General features: G+C 41.2%; 1 protein-coding gene across 5 annotated transcripts in view; it reads left to right on the forward strand.

The window, feature by feature from the left end:
- The window catches only part of ELP4 (elongator acetyltransferase complex subunit 4), a 256,311-nt gene that overhangs the window by 27,897 nt on the left and 200,431 nt on the right, over positions 1-27,983 (forward strand). For all 5 annotated transcript variants that reach the window (XM_034769884.1, XM_034769882.1, XM_034769881.1 and 2 more), the window contains one exon: positions 2,140-2,261. In XM_034769884.1, the coding sequence (XP_034625775.1) occupies positions 2,140-2,261 (122 nt within the window). The remainder of the gene's footprint in view (positions 1-2,139; positions 2,262-27,983) is intronic.

Consider the following 27,983-nt stretch of genomic DNA (forward strand, 5'->3'; position numbering starts at 1 on the left):
GAGTGCATCCTTCATAGGCTCCTCCTTTCCCAAAAGGTTCCCCACTTTCTAATAAACCTAAAACCCTCTTCCCTACATCATCTCATCCATGCATTGAGACTTTTCAGTTCTGCCTGTTTACTTGGGCCTGCACATGGAACTGGAAGCATTTTGGAGAATGCTACTCTGGAGGTCCTGGACTTTAATCTCTTTCCTATCAGCCTAAATTTGGTCTCCAGGACCTCTCTCCTACCTTTCCCTATGTCACTGGTACCTACATGTACCACAACCACCAGCTCGTCGCCAGCACTCCACATACGTCTGTCTAGATGTCTCAAGAGATACACAACCTTCACACCTGGCAGACAATTTACCATGCTACTCTCCTGATCATCACAGACCCAACTATCTGTATTTCTAAAATCAAATCCCCCATTGCTATTGCCTTCTCTTCCTAATAACTTGGGTCCCCTCTCCCAGAGGGGCACCCTTAGTGCAAGAGAATACTATGACATCATCTAGAAGGAGGGTCCCAACTATGGAACTGTTTCCCTGCAATCCAGTTTGATGTTCTCCTTCTCTGAGACTTTCTTCTTCCTCAATAGCACAAAGGCTGTCAGACTGAGACTGCTCTACTGTGTCCTGGAAAGTTTTGTCGATGTACCTCTCTGTCTCACTTAGCTTGTACAGTTCAGCCACTCTGGCCTTACAAGGCAGGTAATCATACATGCTGCATTCAGTGCAATAAACTGGGTATCCACCACTCCACCGCTGGACTTCTGCTGCATTAATTTCATTCTTGCTGGTTTTTGTTTGCTTGTCTTTTGTTTGTTTGTTTGGCAGGGGGTGTTTGGCCTAAATTTAGAGAATGTTAGGTATATCTGGCTCTCTCGTTCCCTCTCTAAACTCCCTCGCAAAACTCACCTGTTCGCTAGCTACTCTCATTGCTTAGGAGCTGGCTTTTTAAAATCCTGTTCTCCTGGAGTAGCCCCACCCAGTGGTTAAGGGCTCCTAACAAGGCTTTGATCCCTTAAAGAAGCTCTTAGCACTAGGCTCAGCACATTTCCCCCACTCCCCCTGCCAAACAGACCACACTATAAATTTCAGTCAGGCAGGTGGCAAGCAGCAAACATACAACAAACAAACAGATGACATTCACCCCAAGGGTTATGTAGTTGCTCCTCCTTCACCTGGAGAACTCCCTCTCAAAACTCTTCTGTATGATGCACTTGTTTGCTGGCTTCACTGGAGAGAAAAAACAACAACTATAAACTCTCATGCTTCTGACCTTGTTTTTCATTTTGATAGGTTTACTTAGAGTGACTTTGAAAACAAATTGTCGACCTGAAGCTCTTTTGCCAACTAAAAATGCTTTTAAAGATTGAATTTCTAGAGACTTTTATGTTTTATATAAATTTTTCCATGTCTATTCGCTGTTCTTGAATGTGCATGCACACACATCTATGGTGTGAGAACTGGTAAACAGAAATGAGCTGTTTTGGCACCACAGACAAATACTGATGTGTAAATGATAAATAAATATATAGAGAGAGGGATGCCATTTCTTATTACTGTAGCTGGTATGTGTCATTGATGCTTGTGAAATGTCATATAAATTTTATAAAAAGCCATGACAACTTGATGAGTAGCATATAGTTCTATCATGCATAAGAAAGAGTCACATTTTGATCTTTTGCTTTCCTGTTGACTCAAAAAGAAGCATTAGGTGAGGGAGCAGTTAAGGAGTTCTTTGAGCTATTGCAACCTCAATTAGTTGATATTGGTGGAAAACTGAGTTGTGAAGAAGGCCTGGATCTTGTCTTCAGGTGGAGATTGCTGCTGGGATATGGACGCAGTGTATGTCAGGATGGTCCTAAAATGCCATGGCTGTGCCTTTTCTAGTCTGAGAAATCAAAAATAAAATCTCTCATAGAGTCATACATCTAAAGCTTTGGATTCATCTTGCTTAGCTTGTGCTTTTGGGTTCTTCACTGCTCTTCATCGTTATCAGAGAGCTAGTCTATGAGAAGCAGACCTGAAGAGGTATTCAAAGAGCATTTGTACAGTGTTGGAAGAAACATGGGTGGGAAAGGTGGGACGGACGCACACACACACACACTTGCATTTTGTGACTAACCAAAAAACCCTCTATTTCCACAGAGGAAGATAAATACGGTATTTACTCCAACTTGTTGTTCAAGTATTTCCTCGCAGAGGGAATAGTCTGTGGACATAATTTGTTTGTTGCTTCTGCTAAAGAGGATCCTGCTGACATTTTAAAGGTAAAAAAATTGATACATTAGATTATAGTTTATTAATCCAGATACTTTTACAAACCTGTTTACAAAGTAAAGTTAATCCCTTGATTAATTTAATAAGGTTCTAAAATATATATTCTACATTATACACACAGATTTTCTTAGATGAAATTGTAAATAATGTATTTTCTTGATTATCTGTTATAAATAGTAATTAAGCTAATTTCAAAGTAGTTTGAAAAACAGTTTGGTGTGTGTCTCATAATTATATAGCTGCTGTTTCCTGTGTTTATATCTAAGAAATTTTAAATGAAATACTATCGAGAAACCTTGAAATATATAGATTTTGACCAATATATTCAAAAAGAAAGCTTAGAGCTCTCTTTGTAGTATAACTATTTTGTAATGATTAGTCATTTTTAATATGATATATAAACAAAAAAAGGTAAAGGGACATTGGCAATCTTTAAATTTCATTTTTCTAAAATATGTTCCCATTACAATGATAACACCTAAGATTGCTATAACTGAGAAAATTTGGCAAAGTAGTAATCAAACTGGGGAAAAAGAAATATGGGTTGTTGTGACAGCAGCTTGTATGCACAATTTTGCCACTACTTTGAATACTGAGTTTCTCCCTTGCTTAAAAGATCCTTGTAGACCTCAATAAAAGTGCAAAAAACCTTCATAAGTGCTACACTTGTGCTTCTGCTATGTGTGTCTTTCTGGAAGTGTATTATCTACATATGTGCGCTTCAGTGACTGTATTTCGGGATTGATCCTGAAATGTCCTACGCACTCTTTGGTTCCACAAAGCACATCCCATTGATGTTAGTGGGGGCCTAGTGCTCTGTACATAGTAGTATAGAGCCCTTAATGGCGGTCAGACTACATACATGAAGTCAGCGTGGGAGTGGCACTAGCAACCACTCGCTGCCTGGGAAGCAGAGTGTGGGGTACAGCATGGGGATACATATACTCAGTAGGAACCTATTCAGTCATTGCATTCAAATTCCCTCTGCTCTGTGGCCCAGAATGTACTTGGGTTGCTAACGCTCAGGAAACTTAAGACTTTTCCCAAAAACTAGCTTACTTAGCTTTTGGAATAAAGGGCTTTCAGACAGTTTGGAGTAGAGGTCCTCTCCTATGGAACCTCTGAGCTTCTCAGGACTGGAACTCATCAAAAAGTCAAACTTTGGAGGACATTATATCTGGCCTTCATTGCTGGGGTGAAAGTTGGGAAATCCACCTAATTTAGGCTTAATCATTTTTTGTCTTTTTTGTCTTTATTTATATAATTTCAGACAGAATTGTTGTCACTTACAATGTCTGAACATATAATAATAGACAAGATAGAATTGGTAAATGGGCCCAAGTTACCACATTCTGGGGTACTGTGAAGTTTTTCCATCTTCCAGGATAGTTGTTGCCTTCTCTGATCTCAGAGTCTGGTCCTTCTGTCCCATTCTTGAGTTTCTGGTGTAGTGTTTCTCCAGTTTGGGCCCATGTTCACTTAGGTCTTTTATATATGTCTATGTTGCAGATTACTTAATCTTTATCCAAGTGGCTTTTAGCACATCAGCCCTTTGGATTTTAGGTAACCCGTACACTACGCATGTGCAAGCTTCAGTTACCCAACTTCTGTATTTTTCCTGCTGGACTTGCAGTTTCTGGGTCATTTTGTATTTGTGATACCCTATCCTGGGTTATCCTGAAGGAATATATATCATTATATATTTTATTTATCATATGTTTATCATGATATGTTCTACTTACTACTTTCAATACATTTTATCTTTGTTCTGTCACAAAACATTTTAATCAGAGTAGCAATTCTACGTAAAAGAAGAATTGACAAAACCCACAGTTATGTCGGCCAAAGGTTTGGCCTAAATGTTGCATAAATTGTGCTCATTCACTGTACATAATTACAAATCATTAAAAATATAGCTATCAAAGCTCTTAATCTTACCATTAACAATTCTTCATTTTATATTTCAATGTTATAGGTCAATATCTGTTGTTCTGTGCTACCCTTGATTTATTAGAAAAGGGCAGGAGGTTTATGGAAAACATGATGATTCTTTAACGTCAACATTTATCTTCTTTAAACGGATTTTTCATTCAAAGTCCAGTTTTGTTTGTGACTCATACAAAGAAATGTCATTAGAAATTTTCCCGTAAATGCATTTTGAGCGGTGTCTCAATTTTAGGGTCTTGATATTTAGTTTCTGTTAATGGTATCCCAACATTCATGAAGCTAAGAATTTTGGTTAATCGAGCTTTGGAGAATGTGGGGATTGTAGAGTTGCAGTCAATGGAAAAACAAAGATTTTATCTTTCTTAAACCATGAGTTATATAAACTGTCAGTTTTCTTTAGATAAAATTATGGCAATGAGTTCAGCATGCTATAGTTTAACTAATATTTAAATAAACTATTGCATCTTAAAAACCTGTCACTGGCAACTAATCCAGAAAATGACTGACCAAAACAAGGACATTGACGGTTTGTTCATACAGTGCAATGTTAAATGCTATAATTGCCCTGCATTAATTTTATGATGTATGATTGGGTGTTTCTGGAACCTGTAACCAAGACAAATATTGCTGGTACTGGAAAGGGGAAAAGACAATCTTATAGACCATAATTATCTTAAAACTGTGTATAACTAAAAGACAAGTAGAAGAAAAAAAGCCCCATCAGCTGCCTAAGATATGTTATATTACCACCCAGCAATTTATCCATCATCCTTTCAAAACATATTCATGCCTATTGTAGTCAAAGCTCCTTCAGGAAGTCAGCATTAAGATGTAACACTAAAAAATTACACCCCTGTAGAAAATCCTATAGAACAATATACATGATGTTTTTAACAGGATATTTTAAACATTTCAGAGCATTTCTGTTCAGTCAGTATACTTATCTAAAAGACAAGTCTCCACCATAAGTAAAAATGTACAAAGTGTTAGGAGTTTGTGTTAGAAGATTTATTATGGTATACTTCACTTCCATTATGTAAGAAATCGTAAAATAAAAGACTGAGCCAACCCTTTGTTGAACTTGATTAGAGTGGGAATGTGAAATTGCCATTTTACATTTTAATATGTTTAATAAAATTTGTTACTGAAAAATGAGTAAAGTTAGGCTTGAAATTAAAATAAAGATTTTTATATGTAACCTTGACAAAAAAGAAATATACAATAAAATATTTTATTTTGTTTCTTAGATCTATTCTCTTCATTTTACTGTGACTGCCACATTATAAAAATCCAATCAGTTTATTACTCCAGTCTGTATAGCGTGTGTATGTGTGTGCATGGCGGGAGGACAGACTTTAAAAGTAAACCACTATTCAAAATATATGTCAATGGGTGGAGCCAACTTGGGGGTGTTAGATTCAAGCCAGAAGGATCAGCTGCTGAAGCCGTTTCAGCAAAATACTTCATCACATAGTGGGGAAAGAGAAAGATGAGACCCAGCTGCGGGCTACCCCTTCCCCACAATGACCTTCAGACCCAGAACTGTGCAGGGGAGACAACCCTTCCCTACACCTCATGATAGAGATATTAGGATCCCATATTTGCCCCCTAGCCATATGGACAAAAGAAAGAAAGAAACTATATGGTAAAGCCAACCAGAGACACTGCTGCAGAAGTATTTTCAGCAGCAGGCATATTTGGACACAGATGATGTCATCCAGCTATGTTTTCTACAGTTCTACTCTCATTGTTCTTCTCATGTGCCAACTGGGTACATGCTCCAGCCCCTTCCCACCATCTCCTCACAGTCACTTCTCTTCAGCCTATATTCACTTGTCCTTAATGCTTCTTTCCATCCTTCCTTTCTTTTCCTTCCCTTCCCCTCTTACCTCCCTCACCCTTCCTTTGTTTTTTTTCCTTTTAGCTTATTCCTTCCTGTCTTCCCCACACCATCCTTTCCCTAAATACATACGTGTATAATAAAGTGCAAAAAACAAAATGCACCAAAAATTAAACAAAACAAACCCCTCTCTGTATAAAAATAGCCCAAATAATGTCAGCTCCTTATTGATTAAATAATACCTTTTTGAAAAACTCATAAAGTTTGTAATTTGGTAATCTCTGAATAATAGCATAGGTGAAAATCCATTTGCTTTAGTACTTTTTCAGTTGAAGCAATAGGACAATCGCTAAAAAAGGAGAATAAAAATTAGTATAAAATAAATTAAGAATTAACTGTTACAAAACTGTATCAGATATAGTTAAAGTTGTTTATATATTACACACTAGTGTCCCCCTCTGTCAGATTTTTTTCTGCCATACATTTTCTAGCCCATGTCACTTTGTTCTAAATGTCCCAAGTCATGTGGTCTTCACTGCATTCAGAGTTATAGGAGGGCTAGTCTATGAGAAGCAGACCTAAAGAGGTATTCAAAGAGCATTTGTACAGTGTTGGAAGAAACATGGGTGGGAAAGGTGGGAGACACGTTATTCTATAATCTAGTAGCTCTCACTGTTATAAAGCTTTTCCTAATATTTGCTCTACTTTTTCTTTAATGTTGTTCCTTTATACTAGTAAAATGCACTGGTACAACTCCATAGAAAGTAATTCCTCTCTTTCCTTTTCTTTTTTAGGTATTTGTAGATTTATACATCGCCTCTTAGTCATTGCCAAGCTATATGAATTTAACTCTTTTAAAAATTCCTTTAAATTTTTTTGTTCTTAGAACGTCTTCTGATTTGTTAATTTCTATCATTGAGATGCTAGAATTTAATGCTGTATTTGGATTGTGGTTGCCTGGAGAAGGAATATAATCTCGGAGTTTTGGGGTTTGATGTCTTTATATACAGAGCACAAAATTTCATCTGCCTTTTGCTGCCTTGTCATACTTCACATTTGTCTGATTTGCTGTCTTCCCTCAGCTAGACACCCCTCCACCTCAACTTAATACATTTCCAGTTACTGTTTGCAGTCCTTGAAATAACTTTTAATCTATTTGACACTGTATTTGAGCTAATTGATGTTTATTTTGTAAGTATGACTTTGTATCGCTGAATCAAATGCAGCACTAAAATCCAGATACTGCATCTATTGCAGTCCTTTCAGCTACTTATATTGCTATTTTATATTAAAAAAACAAAAAACCAAAACCCTCATAGTTTGTTCCCAGTTTTTTGCTTATGATTAGGTTAGTCTTTTGGTGTTGAATGACTTTGTTTCTTTACATATTTATTCTGTTTTACTGTGAATTGGGGCTAGGTTTATGGGTCACCAGGGTCTCTGATTTCCTTTTTTGAAATCTGTTGTCACATTTGCTTTTCTACAATCCTCTATCACTCCCTGGTTTTCTGTTATTCTTTTCCTTCTTTTCTCCCCACCTAAAACACCCAAAGATGCATGATTTGTATATGTTTACATTTTTTCATCACTGGAGTTGCCCACATGATCGCATTTCTTCTGATCTGTCAGGTGTATTCATAAGAAGATGCTCTGGTTCAGGATCCTTCTTTCTATTCTTGCTTTCTTTGTCTTCTCTGCCACCAAAGGACTTGTATCACTGTATCAAATGCAGTGCTGTTCCATTTTCACCCAGATTACTTTGTCTCTTCACTTAAGAAGCTCCACTCCACTCATACATTCATTTATCAGAACATGTCTATAAATGTAAAGAGAATTCATGGAAGAACCTCAAGAACGGAAAAGCACTGATCCTAAAAAGAGATTGAAAGAAAGAAGTATAAGGTATTAACAAGGAAATAAAATTATTTCAAATAGTCTAAAAATACCTATAAAATTGTGCCTAAACCGATCAAGAAAGCTTTAGATTGAATGACAATACAAATAAATAAAATGAATAAAAGCGGTGAATAAAAGATTAGACTGTAAACAAGAGTCGCTGTATGGAAGTGGTGAAAGGCCTCTCATTTGAGCTATTTAAAATTAGACTGGAGAAAGGACTAAGGCCAACATTATCAAAAGTGCCTAATGATTTTAGGTATCCAATATGAGATCCTTCAAAAGAGTCTAATTTTAAGAGGAACGGAGTCCAGCACTTTCTGAAAATCAGGATCCTTACTTTTGAAAATCTTGGCCTGAGCCTATGCTACAAAGAGCCATCTACACTGAAAGGGAGGTGGACTGGATGGCATAAGAGATTTTTTCCAATATATAATTTCTATAATTATGAAATCTCCATTAACTCCTGGATCCCAACTCACATTTCCCCCTAACACCGAATAAGTTTACAGATCTTTTAATTTTGTGTAACTTATCTTGATGGGAATTTTACCTATAAAATAAAAACACTATTCTCCCTTTGTATGCAACAGTATACAGTAATGTTTTAACAGCTATCTGGTTAGGAAATTAGTGATTATCAACTCAAATTACATTTCTCTACTCCTTTTCTAAATTATTAGAAGCCAGCATGAGGACGCTTACATGTGAAATTATTTTAGCAGTCAATATCCGGGGTCTTTTAGACATAAAATAAGAGGAAATAGAACACACCACCATAAGAAGTTATCAGTATTCAAATAGCCGAAGAGAAAAATAATTCAAATTAACTGGAGGATCCCAAGGCAATGTAAATCTGTTGTAACTGACTCTCTATGAAACCAAACCCTGGTCCAGCCCTCTTTCCCCCACCCCCACCTTTGAATTGCCCTTTGGAGGCCACTGCAGTCAACTGAATTAGGACAGTCCTACATCTGCTCAAGTTAGGCTGGGGACTGAAGTGACTCCTGGCAGCCCCAGGGAACAAGGAACTAAAAGGTGGTCTTAAAGCAACCTTTGCCCCCTCTCCCAGGTTTGCTGGTTCAGCAACACACACAAATATCAAAGGTATCTATTTTCAGATCTCCGTTGCCTGGTCGTTTCAAAAATATCTAATCTGCTTTGGGTTCACTACATTTCTCATTCTTCCTATCCCCCAGTTTGGATGAGAATCTCCGAGTACCTACAAAGCTCATGTACTTGAGAGTATCTTTACATCTATGCTGCAGCCACGGGCATAATTTGTGGGTCATATAGGCCTACCCACACTCTTTGTTATAGTTAGCTAAAAATAGAAGTGAGGGTGATGTGGAAGAGGGCGGTGTAATATGTGCTTGTGTGGTGTTGTGTCCTCACTTCTGTTTTGTAGCAAGCTAGCTAGAGTTCAAGCTAACATAGGTATGTCTTCAAAAGCTGCAAATCACACCCACAGTTACTATGTGGAAGTACTGTTTATCATCCTTAATTAAAGCAAAATAAGAGTTTTATCCAGGCTACGAAATGAACACTGAAGATCTAGCGGGCAAAAATCTGAAAACATTTGCTTACCTGGGCTTGGTGTTGATTTAACAAAAAGAGTGCTCTTAAGCTGAGACTGGAGATTTCATAGGTAGGATTTGTCTTCATGTGGAAATTTATTGGGATAACTGTACCACTATGATTATACCAGAATAGCTCCCCATTCCAGAATGAGCACCTTTTATTTTATACTTTGAAAGTGACATATGCTAAATCAGAAAAAAAAACATTCTTAATAAGTGTCCATACAAGGAACTACATAGATATAACTATGGCATTATAACTATACCAGTAAATTTCCTCTTGTAGACAAACCAGTAGATAAAGCTTTTCATCCAAAGGAGGAGTGACAAATCTGGGAAGAGTAATCTGACTGGTGTCTAAAACTTCCAGATTAACCTTTTGGGATGCAGATGTCCTAATTTAATACAGTAGTCTGCACTGTCTGCTACTGCAAAGGAATTCTTTGTGAACGTAAGGATACATGTTTACTTCAGAAGATGGCATTTTTAGTTATTATTTGGATGCACATCAAAGAAATTGAATCATTGGAAAATGTGTACAAGCACGTTTGCATTCTGATTATCACACTTTTGTTGACTGTACTTTTCAAATTGCATGAGCTTATCAAAGTGACCTAGCTGATACATCTCCAAAGTTCCTGCTTAATATCAGTTTATAGGAAAGGTTCTGCCATCTCTTTTGATTATGCCAATTCCTCTTCTCTAACTGAACTTCCACATTCACATCTTTAAAGAGTTGTACTTCTGAAACTTTCCTGTGCATCTCAGCCAAGTACACAAGGTTTCACTGTCATAACAGTACTACATAAAACTATGACAACATGCTGCTGAAGAAGTGAAGATGAAGGTCCCAAATGCTGTTTGGGCCTGAGTGCCAATAGTGAGCAATTACATTCATCACATATATAGAAATCTAATTCCAGGTTCTACTATTAGAAGGTGAAGCTTGTATTCGCCTTCATTTTCTTATTGAAGTCTTCTTCCACCTTCTGTTATTTCTCTTTCTGAAGAAAAGATAGCCACTTGGTAGTGTCATCAGAAATAAAGAAGAATTAAATATTTAATTTTAGATTTAATTTTCAGCTTTCTACAACTTTTAGAAGCTGGCACTAGCATGTGCCTCCAAATTTAAAAGTTAATTGTGTGGGATCTTATTTCTTCCTTGTTTTCTTTTTTGTGTATATTTGGTGAATAGAAATGTCTATATCAAGTCTTCCTACAATTATAATTCAAGATAAAACTTGAAACAGGGAAGGCATGAGTGTGAAAGAGCATGTTTATAATAGGGAAATGGTACTTTATTTCTCTCAGAAAAAATAACGTTGAGGCCATTTTTAAACAAGGATCATGCAGGAAGGAGTTCAAAGTTGATTCAATCCCTAATTGTGGAAAGATTTGCAGGAACCTAACAGAACAAATGTTTAGATTTAAACTCCAGGTTTCATGACTGCTGTTCATTGCTTGCTTAGTGGGTTTTCTTTTCATTAGATCTTTGTTTTTGATTTAGAATATCAAAATCTATAATGTCATATCTGAGAATATTGAATCACTTACATAATTGCTGGGCGCATAATATTACACATGATTACCAAACATACACTAAAAAATATAACTAAAAGACCAAATTATAAAAACAGAGCATTTAGGTCAGCATTTTGTTTCCGTCTTACATGTAGAAGCATTACCAAATTGTATTTTAAAATCAAACTTTTCAGAATTGTCGTGTTCAATTGTTGCAATATAATTCCTGCTACTCATTTACCTCAAAATGTCTCTGTGAGTAAGTTTTTCAAAAATCTGTTTAGATCAACACTGTTCATCCTGCAGCAGTTTTGCCAAATAGCATGTGCACTCATTTCAGATGATCTAAATCTAATCCAGGGGTTCTCAAACTTCATTGCACTGCGACCCCCTTCTGACAATAAAAATTACTCCATGACCCCAGGAGGGGGGACCGAAGCCTAAGCCTTCCTGAGCCCTGCCGCCCTGGATGGAGGGGTCAAAGCCCAAGGACTTCAACCTGAGGCAGGGGGCCTGTAACCTGAGCCCTGCTGCCCAGGGCTGAAGCCCTTGGACTTCAGCTTTGGCCCTGGGCGGTGGGGCTCGGGCTTCAGCTTCAGGCCCCAGAAAATCTAAGCCAGCCCTGGTGACCCCATTAAAACGGTGTTGTGACCCACTTTGGGGTCCCGACCCACAGTTTGAGAACTGCTGATCTAATCACTTTCTTTAAAGCAAAGTCATCACAGTGATGATCACAATGGTCCCTTCTGTCTTTGGAGTCTGTGATTCAGTTCTTGTATAGTTTTTAAAGAAAAATAAATGGATTAACCAAAGATAATGCTAATCAGGCCAGTAATACTATTTAAGCAGAGGGGCAATATTTATTTGGAATAAGGAGAAGTCAAACAAATGGCAAAAAGGAACAGTCAGAGAGGAAAATCCTACATGCAATGATCAAGATAGTGAAAAGCTGAGCTGCCACACTTTTCTGATGAATTAGGTATTATATGGCTTGTGACAGTAAAGTAAATACTACTGATTGTATGCTTCCTTGAAGTGATTATTTATACTGTGTACATTATCACTTTAGCAATGATGAAGGAAATTAGGAAAAATATTTTTTGTATTGCTCTGATCCTGCAAAGACTTAAACACGTGTTTAAGCCTATGAATAATCCCACTGAAGCCACTGGGGCTACTGACGTCCTGAAAGCTTAGCATGTACATAACATTTTTCAGGATTTGGGCCTCTGATACCTTCAACTTTTTCAATGGGGCTCTCCTTGTTACTCCTATTGTGGTGGTCTCCTTTTTATTTTATTCATCCTGTCCTGTTGAGATTTTCCTGAACTAATTCAGAGAATAATGAAAGAAAAAAGAGATTATCTAACCTCCCCTATGTATTCCTAGTTTACATGTTGTTGGAAAGAGTTATGGTGACAGGAACTCATGAAAAAGAGAGATACATGACTCTACCTATAGACTTTGCATATGTATGCACATATGTATAGTAGAGAAAGAACTTTTCGAAATGAGAAACTCTCTGGTCACATGATGGATCTGTAGTCACTGGCAAACTTCCATTTAGTTATCTTTTTTTGAATACATGAAAGGGAGGATTTGTTTGCCCTCTGATTCAGATTTAACTTCTATTGGCATCCATTCTCTACTATGAATGTCCAGAAAAGAATATGAAAGAAACTAAATCTCACCTGGAGATGGAAATGAACTATTGTATGGGCGTGGGGCATTGGCGGAAATAAATTCTGTGTCCAGTCACTTGTATTCGTGAACAATAGTACTTGTCTTCAAAAGTGTTTCCAAAAGAAATGGAATCCTCTTCAGTTTTTCTTGGTTAAAATAACAATTATGTAATATGTTATTAAAATGAAGTATTTACCCTTCCTGACTGACCAACTGGTATCCTTTAAATGCTAAAAATTAACATTAGTTAAAGTTAATTTCTTTAGTTTTTTTCTTTTCTTTCAAACATTCCGTAATTACACCCGGGGCAATAACTGCTTTGCAAAATACACTTAAAAATAAAGCTGTTTTGAACAACTATTTATGTATTAATAAATAGGATAATGTTTAAGATTCCTTAGTGTTAATTATGCAGTTATCAAAACCTGCAAGGTTCAAAGGATTTTATTTAAGAGGGATTTCACATATAGCCTGGATTATGGTTCTAAATAATAGCACAGTAGTACTTCTGTAGCATTGTAAAATAGCTTAGAGAGAAGTATGATGTCTATAGTTGGTGTAATGCATTGGTAATTAAGAGGGTGTGAGGTTAAGCTTCATTAACTGCTGTGGGATTGTATCTTGAGTTTCATTATGCCCTGGAGGACATAAGAAGTGAGAGAGGTCAAACTGTTAGAATCTGATTTTGCTTAGTGCATCTGCCAAAACAAAGCAAGCAAAGTAATGTAGCAGCAAACACATAAAGACATGGATTATTAATAATTTGGATTATATGCATTTTTACTATAGAAATAAAAGTTGTATTAATAAAATGTTTAATCCTAGTTGTGATAAAACTTTCATTAGTTTTGGGTTTTAGGAAATCAAATTACTTTAATTACACCGTATATTGACAAATACGTCAGAAAACTGGATTATTTTTTTAGTTCTTGTTTTTGTGATTTTTTTTTTTATACAAACCACAATAAATTGTTCTTATTTACTTTAGCAATTATCCACCTTTTATATTTGCATTCTACAGCGAGCAGAGTTGTGCTTTAGGGGTTCTCAGGAATGGCTACTCCAGCTTGTTTTGTTTTATTTTATTTTATTCACTTGCACATTGCCACTTGCTTTGTTGTCTATATACCAGCACCAAGTACACCATAGCTGGAAGCATTCTTTGTCAATGAAGATCTGACCCTCATATGCTGTTTCTTCTAGCAAGGGAGAATATAACAGTTGTCAGGAGACATTACATCCTGATGCCACAAAATTAAAAAGTCCCAGATCTTTTCAAAGCTGTGCTATGGAGGAGCTAAATTTTTTAATTAAGCAATGAGGCTTACAAAAGTACCAATTTAGTTTTAATAACAAATATGATTATTTCCAAGCTCTAAATGAGCTTTCTTGAGATAAATATTTTATTAATCTTGTATTGTTCTTGGATTGTGGTTTCTATCAGATGAGCATAAACATATTTGCTTAGTACAGTTTAAACACTGTCATAATCCTGACTCAGTTTTTTAATTAGTCCTGAAAAAATAATTCTAGTATACTACCATGACAGCGAAGTTTATAATTTCAGATGCTTTTGATGTGGGGGAGTGGAATGATTTGAAAAACATTTTTAACAATTTAATAAAGCTATTGGAAAATAATTTTGTGTTTGAAATAGTACTGAATCTCTGAAAAACTGATTACACAGTTTTGATCAAGCGTGGCTTTTGTGTTCATGCTCCTGCACACAGCCCAGGCCAGGAACCATCTGAACTCAAAGCACTACAATGTTGCTTTTATAAGGGTGCATCCTACATCAGAGTTCGTGGTGGAATGTACACATCACCTGCAGCTGTAGTCACCAGTTCCTTTCTGAGCAGGATCAGTGTAAAAACTCTCTATTTGCAACCTGTGGCCAGTTCAACTACTGATGCTTGCTTTTTCTGATTGTGTGGGGGTGAGGCTTTGTTCCTTTCTCACTTGTCCTTCCACAAATGATTTTTGTATACATGACCTGCTTTACTCTTTCCATGCCCCCTTTTTTTTTTTAACGTCTCTGTTTCACATCTTTAAGAAGTGTTCCTGGATGGATCCATTGTCCCTTGTAGACAGACATCACTACTATAATAGGCAACTGGGAGCCTATCGTAAGTGGCTCAGTTATGAATAGGGTAACCAGATAGCAACTGTGAAAAAAATGGGACAGGGGCTGGGAGGTAATAGCATCTATATAAGAAAAAGTCCCAAAAAACGGGACTGTCCCTTTAAAAATGGGACATCTAGTCACCGTAGGTATGAAATGTACTCATAGATGTTGTCACATGTAGTCTAATCCTGGATGCAGTGCTCTAGACATATCTACCCAGCAGTTCTCAAACATTTTTCCTAACAAGTGCTTTAGAGGATCTAACTGTTGAAGTATCAAGCAAGCTAGTCTCACAAAAACTGAGACAAAAGACTATATCTATATACATAGTTTATTGGGTCTGTCTTACAAACTTTCTCCTGTCAAACAACAGAGGCTCTAACCTAAACTTTTACATGAGGTGTGAAAGCAAGAGCACTGAATAGTATTGTTCTCTCCACTCCAAGCCCACACACACCCGCCAGTCAAAGATTCCTAAGTTCCCTCATCAATAGCAAACTCTTTTAAGGTATTGAAGTGTACCTCATGTTGGCAGTTTTGCACCTTTGCCTGTCAGAGAGATACATAGTGCTTTTTATCTCCTAAGACTTCTATCACTTCAGGAGCATCCATTGGAGCCACAGAACTTGCTTTGGAGGAATTGTCTGGCTATACCGAAAGAAGAACAGGAGACACTTGATATGGTTTCAATCAGGCAACAACTTTATTATTAGATGTCAGGGACTACCCGGCAGAAAACAGTGAACAGTATAGGTAACTCCATGATCATTTCAATATCTAGTTGGAGGCTTCCACCAACCCCCAACTCTTTTCCATCCAGGTCCAACATCCAACCCATTGCTGGGATCTTACCACCCCCCCTACCCCAAATGAGGTTTAAGATGGGCTATAAGTAATGCTACAATTTTATCAGGGAGGTCGCGGAAGTCAGGCAGCTGGAAGCTGCAGGGTACCCCCACCATCCGGGGCAGCCAGGAGCTTCAGGGTACCCGCACCATCCATGGCAGTAGGGTCCCTGAGCTCCGAGGCAGTGGGGGTACTTCACAGCTCCAGGCTGCCACGGGCAGCAAAGGGGATCCTACAGCTTCTGACGGGACCCCAGAGCTCCCAGGCAGCAGGGTTCCTGCAGCTCCCCAGAACTGCCTGCTGCCATGGGCAGCAGGGGGTACCCTGCAGCTCCCAGCCTCCACAGGCATTGGGGTACTCTGAGCTTCCAGGAGCCAGGGGGGATCCCACAGCTCCCGGCCTCTGATGGCATGGGACCTCACAGCTCAGAGCTGTGGGGGAGGGGATCATGGAGCTCCGAGCCCCCATTGCTGATGGGAGCCCATGTACCTCCCAGCCAGGCTCCCGCAGCTGCCTAGTGGCTCCCCATTTTGTGATGGATATTTTTAGTAAAGGTCAGTCATAGGTCAGGCTTCCGTGATTTTTTCTTATTGCCAAAAACAAAAACAAAACAAAACAAAAAAGCAAGGCTCTTTCTGGATCACTGTGACCTCAAATTTTTATCTACAAGAAAATTTCAAGATAGCATCTCTGGAAACAGTCATGTTTCTCCTAAAGGACATCACTCTGGAACCGACCAATGTTTACATGCAGATAGGAATAGATTTTAGATTTCTTATAGAGTAACAATGTCACCAAAACTTAGTACTGCTCTTTGGGTGAGCACTCACAGTATGCGTATGTTTGGCATTAGTGACTGTATTTCTACACAGGATTGGAATTTGTTTTCCTCTGTCTAGGTAACTGACTAATCAACTAACCTTACACCTTAGAATTTAAGCACCATCTCTGACTATTGGGGAGCTGGAGTCACTAGGATTCAAAATAAACGACCTGCAGTCTCACCTTGTTCCCCCGAGGCAACTGGAGTACCTAAAAGGTTTGGTTGACATGGCACAGTTCAAAGGCTTCCCATCACAGGAAAATATCTAAACTTTGCAGATCTAAAACAGGCCTTGCTGGAGTTAGCAGGTATCAATAAGAACCCGATGGCCACAAACAGTAATATAAGTAACCATGTGTCTACATGAGGAACCTTCATTAGGTCCAAAAGCTCAGAGATCAGAAACCACACATTGCTATCTCATCTGGGTGGTGGATGCCCTATGAACAAGGGATAGGAGTTGTTATTGGGCCATAAGTATGAGATTGGACAGATTCACTCAAGATGTTCCTGATTTCTATTTATATGGCAGGAAAGGATGACTTAATTTCAGACCAATTTAAGCTAATAAGTAGTGGACCTCTGCTATTGGCCAATGTAGTGAATCAGAGCTTTCTTGAGTAGGTCACACCAGAGAGAGATCTGTGCACAACTGCCTGTGGAATATCTTTCTAGTGCTTTTGCCGGAATGCTGAGGATGGATGTTTAAGAATACTTTTCCTCTGGTTGCAAAGGTCCTGACCAATTTCAAAATTTCCATGATCTTACTAGCCTGCTACTACTGGAGACAAACATGGCTCTTGATACTGTTGAAGATGCTGGCTGATTATGTCATACCGAAGGTCCATCCATATCTGATCACCCTGGACCTGGATATTTCTCCACATCTGAGGTCTGTGATAATCTCCACACCTTCCACATAGCCCCATATATGAAGAATGATTGGCTCTCTCTTAGTCTGTGTCACAGGAATTTTTTTAATACACCTTCCACCTGAGGAGACTATATTGAAGTAGCTCCTTCCTCATTATTGCCTCTTGAGGGCATTTAATCTCCCCTAACCCTTCCCCCTCTATTATTAGTGTAGGTGGAAATAAAGACTCTACCTGAAAAACATGGAAAGCAAAGGGCCTGCATAGTGTCCTATGCACCACTTAAGCCTACATTTATCATAGAGCAGTCCCTTTTATAAAGATAAATGTCCCTTTCTAGAAGTAAAGAGAAGGCTTTATTCCTCATTAGTTAATTGTGACAAACCAGAAGTGTGAGTAATAAAGATGCAGTGTTTTTAGTGTTTACTAGAGGAGAAACATTCTCAATGGACTTACGAAAATGTTAATGCCATCTTTTTGTCTATGTTAAAAGCGAATGATAGGAAATAGAATCTCCTTTCTAGAAATTTCATCCTTGCAAATGACACAGTGGTTGACTAGTGATGTTACAGTTTGAGGTGATAGCAACAGGTGTGTCCCTCCTTATGTCAGTGGTAAGATCTAAAACAATGGCAAGCTTAGGGAGTTAAGTGAATGCTTAGATAGGATTTATACTAATTATGATCTGTTGATGGCCGTTTTTGATCTGTGCCTAGGAGTTACCGTATTTTTTTTTATAATTGACATAATGATGACCCTATCTCACAAAAGTTGTGCAGGTGTTACCTGAAAGATTTTTAGGAGATTTTAATGAATGTGCCAAAAAAACACCTGGGAAACTAATTTTAATTTTGGATTGTAGAAACTTCTAAAAAGTGAATGAAAACTGATTTTTAAAATGTATTTACCATCTAACAATATTCTGAGTTCTCGTGTACCAGTATCTCTTAATTAGGAAAGATGTCATCATTTTTGTTTATTTTATCAGGAAATAACTTTATAATACTAGAAAATGAAAATAAAAATAATGTGTATAGTGGTATCAACTAGTTTCAGTAGAATTTTCCAAAAAATATTTGATGGAAAATAGTAAGATTGTTTAAGTACTATAATTTGACCTTCATTTTTACTGTAGGTATCTGAATTTGTAATTAGGTAATTGTAGTAATCAGCACGTGGATAGTACCTGAAAGATGAAATATTGTGGAATCCCATGGTGATATCTTTTATTAATTGGGAAATATTTTATGTTTAAAATTTAGAAGTAACATAATGGCTTTGTGGATGCATACATATGTGATATGCTGGTATAATTGTAGTTTGTGTTCTGTTGGCCCACCATTATAGTTACAGCTACTTCAAAACTTTCATTAATTCCCTGTGTTCAGTTACTCCTGTCAGAAACCTTCATGTTTGGGCTAAAAATTTCTATGCTTGTTCTGTCAGCAGGGCCGGCTCTAGGCACCAGCAAAACAAGCTGGTGCTTGGGGCAGCACATTTTTAGGGGCGGCATGGCTGGCGCCAGAATGCCGCCCCTAAAAATGTGCCCCGGCCGCCCTAGCTCACCTCCGCTGCTGCCGCTCACGCACCGCTGCTCCCTCTCTCTCCCAGGCTCTCAAACCTGGGACGGAGGGGGAGATCCCGAGTGGCCGCAGCATGCAAAACAGCTGATTCGCACACCGCTGCTCCCAGGCTCTCAAACCTGGGAGGGGGGGAGATCCCGAGCGGCCGCGGCGCGCGAAACAGCTGATTCACGCGCCGCTGCTCCCCCCCCCTCCCAGGTTTGACAGCCTGGGAGGGAGGGGGAGATTCTGAGCGGCCGTGGCGCACGCGCCACTTCTCCCTCTCCCTCCCTCCCTCCCTCCTAGGCTTGAGAGCCTGCGGGGAGGAGACAGGGCTGGGGATTTGGGGAAGGGGCGGAGTTGAGGCGGAGCTGGGGGGTGGGGTAAGAAAAAAATGGGTCAGGGGGGCGGCCAAAATTGTTTTTGCTTGGGGCGGCAAAAATCCTAGAGCCGGCCCTGTCTGTCAGAAGTGATATATGAAACTTTAAGTTAAAGCTATTTAGTGCTTTGCTGACACACCTACCATAAATGTATTATCTCTGTTTAAGCTGAAAATTCAACATTTTTAATATGAACTTATAGTAAAATTCATTTTACAGTATTCTTGTTCTTGTGAAGTTAGAAATATAATTACAACAAAATCGGTGTACAGGTTTTGTTGTAAAGAAAACAAGATTGTGTTTTAAAGAGACTATAATCTAATGGTATTTGAACTTTAAGGCTGTTTGCAATAGTTCCCATTAAAAGTACAGACTAGTGTAACTCCTACATAAAAGACAAGAAACATAAAAATACGCTAGCATTAATACAATTTAAAATGCTCAGTTTTTCCTCTATTCTTGTCAATAGGAGATGTTACACTGACTGACTTCAGTGGAAGCAAAATCAAGTCCCAAGTATGTTTCATGAGATAAGGCTTGTGATACACTGCAATAATAAATAATTATAGACGTATATCTTTTGTTAGAGGAAATAAATTCCCTAATTTAATGCATACTTTATAATAATCAAATTCATAATAATAATTTATATATGCAACATTTAAATCAAATATGTATTAGAGTATTCTGGTGATGAAGCTAGTGTAAATATGAAATAATTGAAAAAATATATTGCAGTGGCCATGCATGTGTATCTAAGCTTGTAGAAAAAATTGTGTGTGGTACAGTAGCAGCCAGCTAGATAAATAATAAAACTATTGTGATGCGTATAAACCAGGAAAAAGAGTTGAGGTTTCACTTTTAGCCTTAACTTTTGGATTTCTTGGTTGTGTAATTAAACATTTAAATTCATAGCCTTAAAGTTTATCTTAAAGTGGGATAATCTAGGTTTATGTGTGTACAGTTCTTATTCTTTGTAGTCTGTTCTCACTCAGTATATGAGCTGATGTGAGCTCTGATGCTATTGGGAGTTGCACAAGCTCTTCAAGAAGGAATAGATTCTAGTTTGTAAAGTGCCTATTTATATAGAAATAAAGGGTGGCTGCGGCGGTGTTATTAGTAAGTGGAAAGTCATTAAAGTGGGCAGGCAAAAAGCAATTCAATTATCCCAGATTTTTGCTAATGTTTGGACAGAAAATATAATGAATCTGTTTACAGAACTTTTGCAATTGATTTGTATCAAAAGAAAACAAAATCTGTCCAAGCCTCTGGTTTCCCTCAGAAAGAATGTTTTTGTCCTCCTTGGAGAGCTGATACAAAATAATGGTCATTGTGTTACTTACACTGATTTCCGAAGTACATAGGCAGGCCTTCCATTGCCTGTTACATTTTATATCAGAAGTTTGTATTGCCCAAAAAATTACCATAAGAAATTAAAAGCAGGTGTTCAGTTATGTCAAGGATTTTATTTTCATTCATAATAAAAGTAAACCCAACAAACTACAGGTATACAAATATTCAATACAGGTGGAAGTATCTACCTTTCTTACTCATCTCTTCCTTTCTTTATAGCAATATGTGAAATGTATTTCCAATAGGACTATATTCTATTCAATTAATTGCACAAATGTGGCAGTCTTTTTTAACGTAGTTAATATTATAATAATAATACCTAATTCCTAGGACTGCTCTGTACTCTGTTTTGATAAAAGCACATACTGTCACTCAATAACAGGTGTAGCTTTAAGTTATAAATCCAAATTAGGCCACATATCCTTTCAGTGCTATTCTGCCTCTGATGGTTTTTATTTTTTTGGCAGATCTGATTCTGGGCAGCTCTGGTTGTGGGATCCATGTGTCCATGTGTCTACCAAATACAGTCAACATCTGGGCCCAATAGGTCTCTACTTTCTTGTTTTTATGTTTTATTCTGCACCTCAGTCTGGCTGTTCTATCCAATCCAGAACAGATTTCCTAGTTGTTTCTTCCACAGACTAACACTTAGCCTTAACGGTAACCTGTTACACTATGTTATGTAAGCTTAGTTCTAGTGTTTATTTCTCAACATTATGAGACTGCTATAGAGTGTTTTTGCTTTAGTGAAAATTGGCAATTTAAAATGGATCTGTAATACTGTTTTTTGCTGAAATTTTATAATCTTGGTCTATTTTTAAAATGGTTTAGATCATATTTGGCCTGTCTCTAATCCTAATTTTCAGAAAGAGGCCCCCACCCCATAAACAGTTTGCAACTGGAAGACTTGTGTAGTTAAAAGACAAGTATCAATAACCAGCTTGTGATCCTAGAAAGCATGGTAGATAGGGATAAGTAGCAGAGACCTCCCCAAACTGGGGTACAGCATTGGGCCCCTCAGAAAAGCCATAAATTGATGTTCTGGCGATATACTTGATCAGCTTCACTGTAAAATCAGCATCTGAAGCATTGCTTGTGCTCTGTGATTTCATTCTTCCTTCATGTTACTGTCTAGTTATGCCTATAGCATGAGAGTGGGAGATAGGAGACCTGGTTTGGTTTTTGGCTCTCTTAGATTTTTTGCGATGAATCAAAAATCCAAGAGGAAAGGGAGAAACTCCTAGAATGTGAACAAGAGATGGAGAAAAATAAATGATGGCACCTCATAGGACACTGCTGACCCGCCGCCTGCTCAGTTCCTTCTTGCCACCACTGAAGGACATTGGAGCTTTCTTCAGTATCTTGCTTCGTAAGTGCCTACCTAGTGGTTACCTTCTAGTGTATTGTAAATAGCTATAACTAGCCTCTCTCGGGGGGGTTCCCCCCCCCAGCTCCCCTGACTGGGGTATGCCTTGGTCTAACGGGTTTAAGTTCTGCAAACGCTGCAGGACCCCTATGCCCAAGGGCGGTCCACATGCGTCGTGCCTTAAGTGCCTGGGTGAGGGCCATCAAACAGATAAGTTCTCCATTTGCAGGAGCTTTAGACCCGGGACAAAGAGGGTGTGGGACTATCCCCTTAAGCTCCTTTTAATGGAGGCAGCTCTTCACCCTCAGTTGGCACTGGAAGCGGCACTGGTGACATTGGTGTGCAGCGCACTGGCTTTGGTGCGGGACACCTCGTCACTGAAAAAAGACTCCTCCAGGGAGCATTCACACCGCTCCCCGGCTCACAAAGCGGGTTCGAGCATGTGGCACTGCTCTCAGTCCCCGGTGCCGCATAAGAAGAAGGTGGCAGACAGGGGTCGGTCCCCCGTCAGGAAACAGCACTGGGATTCCAGTGGGGTGTGTCCTCCATCAGGGTACCCAACCACGGCTTGGCCTCAGATCCTGGCATCATTGACTCCGGCCCTGCCAGGCACTCTGTCGAGTCCAGTGCTTGTGAACTCCCCGACTCAGGAGGAGTTGGAGGACAAGACTGATCTCCCCTCCAGATACCTTTGAGGCCGGGCAGGACATTATTGCCATGATGGCACAGTCCCTGGCCCTGCAGGCGCGAGCACTGGCACCGGTCCAGGCGGCGATGATGGCGTAGTCTACGGCACCTTTGCGGCACCGCCTCCCATTCAGCACCAGGGCAAGCCAACGATGCTATGGTGATGCTCCCTGTCATTGCAGTACCATTCCCCAGCACTGTTGGGCTCCGCCCCTCCGTGGTCTGGCTCTGACTACTCGTCGGACTCCGATAATGAGTCATCGATCTGCCGACATAGTCAGTACCAGTCTCAGTCCCGGCACAGCAGATCATAGGACGTGCCGGTGCTGGTGGTATCCTGGCCCCCACAGTGACAGGGGCCGGTACAGTGGCCCTTTTGGACTCCTTGGGCCTACCATCAGGCTCAGGGGCAGGGCTCTAGGGCCACGTCCGTGGTGTCCGCGCACCATGCTCCTCCTTCATCCACATTGGTGCTGTACCATACTCCCACAGCACCAGAAGACCCTCCACATGACAAGGACCCTGGGTCTTTGCAAGCAGGTGCAACTCTCGAGCCAGCACCCCATGTGGTACCAGCGCCACAGTCCGCCTCGAACAGGGCAGACATACACAAGCCAGCCTCCAGGAAGTCTGAGGGTGAGGAGGACCCAGTCCCACAGGCCTAATCATCCTCTTTGCCAGATGAAGCAGTGACTGGGACCTCCACCACCACACTCCCTGTGATGGACAATAGGGTGCACCAGGACCTTCTTAAGAAGGATGGCCCAAAACTTACACCTCCAGGCTGAGGTGACAGAATGGTGGACATTCTTGCCACGGAGGGTCCTTCTGGGGTAGCCTTGACCTTTATCAAGACCAAAGAAAACACCACAAAGGTGCTATGACAGACCCCGGCCTCCATACCGCCCACAGCCAAAGGGTTGGAAAGGAGGTATTTTGTGCTGCAGAAAGGGTACGTACACCTTTTTACCCACCCTCAGCCTGGAATATTAGTGGTGGATGTGGCGAACCACAAAGATCAGTAAGGTCAACTGGGTCCTGTCCTAAAGTCACGGGACGCTAAGAAGCTGGACCTTTTCGGCCATAAAGTCTACTTGATCGGGGGGCTCCAGCTTCGCGTTGCTAATCAGCAAGGGGTGCTCAGCCACTACACCTTCAATTCCTGATGAGCGCTAGCTAAGTTCCAGGAATTGCTCCCATCAGACTCTCACCCAGAATTCGCAGCGCTTCTTGAGGAGGGCAAGGTGGTGTCAAGGACCTCCCTCCAGGCCTCCCTACACTCCGGTGATTCTGTGGCTTGGACCATGGCCACAGCAATCATCATGAGACGGAGTGCATGGTTACAGATTTTGGGCATACCCCCGGAGGTCCAGAACATCATTCAGGACCTGCCCTTTGACTGTGCAGGCTTGTTTGCTGAGAACACAGACTCCCACTAGTACAGTCTCAAGGGCGACATTGAAGTCTCTAGGGATCCACACTCCTACACCCCAGAGGAAGCCCTTCAAACCCCTCCCACTTCTACTGTAGACCTCCGAGGCAGGACTCAGCCAGGAGAAGGGGCAGGAATAATAGGAGGCGCCAGTCGCAGTTGTCCTCAGGCCAAGGCCAGGGCTCATCCAAATGGCCCCCGGGGCTGAAACCTAACTTTTGACAGTGCACCCAAGGACGGAGCACCAGAACTCAATCCTGATCCTTACCCTCCCTTTGTGAACTGGCTATCCTACTTATATTGTGCTTGGTCCCAGATCACAACAGATATTCTATCCAGTTCAGTTGCCTTCTGCCTTCCCGCCCACCTTTCCCGTCCCTCTTCAGGGACCCTTCTCACAAGCAACTCCTTCTCTAGGAGGTGCAATCACTCCTCACTCTGCAGGTGATAGAGGAGGTTCCTCGGGAGTTATGGAGCAAGGGATTTTACTCCAGACATTTCCTTATCCCGAAGGCCAAGGGTGGACTGTGACCTATTTTGGATCTGTGAGACCTCAATGCATTCATCAGGAAAGCCAGGTTTTTCATGGACTCCCTAGCCTCTATCATTCCTTCCCTGGATCCAGGGGACTGGTTTACCGCCCTTGACATGCAGGACACATACTTCCATATCTCCATAATCCCAGCCCACAGATGGTATCTTCGCTAGTGGCCAGCAGCCAGCACTACTAGTTCACAGTGCTCCCGTTTGGGCACTCTACAGGCCCCAGGGTGTTCATGAAGTGCATGGCAGTCGTGGCAGCCTTCCTCTGCAAACATCAGGTACAACTATTCCTGTACCTGGATGACTGGCTCATCAAGGCCAAGTCACAAGCACAAGCGGAGATGCGTGTGGCCCTGTCCCACGCCACATTCCTCAGGCTGGGCCTCAAACTAAACATGTCCAAATCCACGCTGGTCCCTACACTGAGAATAGAGTTCATAGGGGCTCTCTTGGACACTGCACAAGCCAGGGCATCCCTGCCTGAGCCGTGCTTCCAAGCCCTCAAGGATGTTATCAGGAACCTCTGCCAGTTGCCCACAACAGCCAGAAACTGTATGAAGCTGCTGGGGAATATGGTGGCATACACATACGTGGTTCGGCACGCCAGACTACATCTCAGACCCCTCCAGATGTAGTTGGCTCAAGTGTACAGACCCAGCCGAGACCCACTGGACAGGATAGTTACCCTTCCCCCTCCCATTCTTAAGTCTCTACACTGGTGGCTATGGCCGCAAGTGGTCTGTGTGGGTGTTCTCTTTGCCAGACTGCAACCTACCATGTTGCTGGTCACGGATGCCTCGGCTCTGGGGTGAGGAGCGCACCTAGGCAATATCAGAACTCAAGGCCTATGGTCGCAAGCAGAACTATCACTGCATATCAACGTGCGGGAGTTGAGGGCGGTCCGTCTGGCATGCCAAGTGTTCCAGAACTACCTTTGAGGCAGATGTGTGTCAGTGATCACAGACAACACCACGGTGATGTTTTATATAAACAAACAGGGAGGTGTTCGATCCTCACCCCTGTGCCCGGAAGCCCTAGAACTCTGGGAATTTTGCATCGTCAACTCGATACACATACAAGCATCATACCTCCCGGGGGTGCAGAATGAGCTAGCCGACCAATTTAGTCACTCATTCCTCAGTCACGAATGGTCCCTCAGGCCGGACATTGCCCTTTCAATTTTCTAGAAGTGGGCCTTTCCCCTCACGACATGGAGCAACAGGAAGTGCCAGCGGTTCTGCTCCTTCCTGAGCCACAGCCCAGGCTCCATCGTGGACACTTTCACCTCACATCGATGTGTCACATGCTCTATGCATTCCCGCTCTTCCCTTTCCTACACACAGTCCTCCTCAAGGTCCGCCAGGACAGGGCTTCATTGATCCTCATAGCGTCAGCGTGGCCACGCCAGCACTGGTTCACCATGCTGTTAAGTCTATCGGTCGACAGAACCAGTAACCCATCCCTTATGCCCAGACTTCATCACTCAGGATCATGGCAAGCTCCAGCACCCCAATCTGGAGTCCCTCCACCTCATGGCATGGACACTCCATGGTTGAACCCATTGGAGCTCCAATGTTCGGACTCAGTGAGAGAAGTTCTCCTGGGAAGTAGGAAGCCTTCCACCCGAGCCACGTATCTGACAAAATGGAAGTGGTTTTCTATTTGGTCCCTGCAGAAAGGTATCCCACTGCAGCAAGTGTCAAGTCACCTAGTTTTGGACTACTTATTGGACCTCAAGCGACAGGGCTGGCAATATCCTCTATAAAAGTGAACCTGGCTGCCATCTCAGCCTTCCACCTGGGGCAGTAGGTAGATCTGTCTTTGGAAACCCCATGGTGGGCTGATTCCTTAAGGGCTTGGACAGGCTTTATCCCCACGTGTGGCAACCCGTTTCCCAGTGGGACCTCAACCGAGACTTGTCCAGGCTCATGGGCCCTCCATTTGAACCCATGGCCACCTGCCCGCTCTCCTATCTCTCTTGGAAGGTTGCCTTTCTGGTGGCTATGACATCAGCCAGAAGGGTCTCTGAGCTCAAAGCGCTTACCTTCGAGCCCCCCCATACTGTCTTTTACAAAGACAAAGTGCAACTGCATCCTCACTCTGCGTTTCTACCCAAGGTGGTCTCCCAGTTTCATGTGAATCAGGACATAGTTTTACCGCTCTTCTTCCCTAAGCCTCATGCCAGTGGCAGAGAGCGGATGCTCCATTCCCTGGACGTCAAACGTGCTCTAGTCTTCCATATTGAACACACAAAGCCATTTCGTAAGTCACCACAGCTCTTTATTGCAATTGCCGAAAGGATGAGAGGGGAATCCCTCTCATCCCATGCATTTTGTCGTGGATCACGTCCTGCATTAGAACATGCTACAATCTGGTCAAAGTTCCACCCCCGCCATTGATGGCGCACTCCACAAGAGCTCAGGCTTTGTCCACAGCTTTCCTCACGCATGTCCCCGTTCAAGACATATGCAAGGCGGCAATGTGGTCTTCCATCCACACCTTCACGTTGCACTATACCATCACTCAACAAGCGAGGAATGACGACACGTTTGGCAGGGCAGGCCTATAATCAGCAACCAAGTGAACTCCGACCCCTCCTCAAGAGAGACTGTTTGGGAGTCACCTATTGGAATGGATGTGAGTAAGCACTCAAAGAAAGAAAAACAGTTACCTACCTCTCGTAACTCTCGTAACTGTTGTTCTTCGAGATGTGTTGCTTATGTCCATTCCAAATCCCACTTTCCTCCCCTCTGTCAGAGTCTTCCAGCAAGAAGGAACTGAGCAGGCAGCGGGTCGACAGTGTCCTAAAAACACTGCCATGAGGGCTCCACAGCCAACCCAACAGCTACTGCTAGGGGATCGTGCACGTGATGTGTGCACACACCTGTTGGAATGGACATGAGCAATGCATCTCAAAGAACAACAGTTACGAGAGGTAGGTAACCATTTTTTATTTACAGGTTAAAGCAGGCAACATATAAGCAGAGATGAGTTACAGTCTGTGGTTCCAAAAGGTGACAGAGATTCATAGATTCTAGGACTGGAAGGGACCTCGAGAGGTCATCGAGTCCAGTCCCCTGCCCGCATGACAGGACCAAATACTGTCTAGACCATCCCTGATAGACATTTATCTAACCTACTCTTAAATATCTCCAGAGATGGAGATTCCACAACCTCCCTAGGCAATTTATTCCAGTGTTTAACCACCCTGACAGTTAGGAACTTTTTCCTAATGTCCAACCTAGACCTCCCTTGC

This window comes from Trachemys scripta, chromosome 4 (assembly GCF_013100865.1).
Source record: "Trachemys scripta elegans isolate TJP31775 chromosome 4, CAS_Tse_1.0, whole genome shotgun sequence".
Lineage (NCBI taxonomy): Eukaryota > Metazoa > Chordata > Testudines > Emydidae > Trachemys > Trachemys scripta.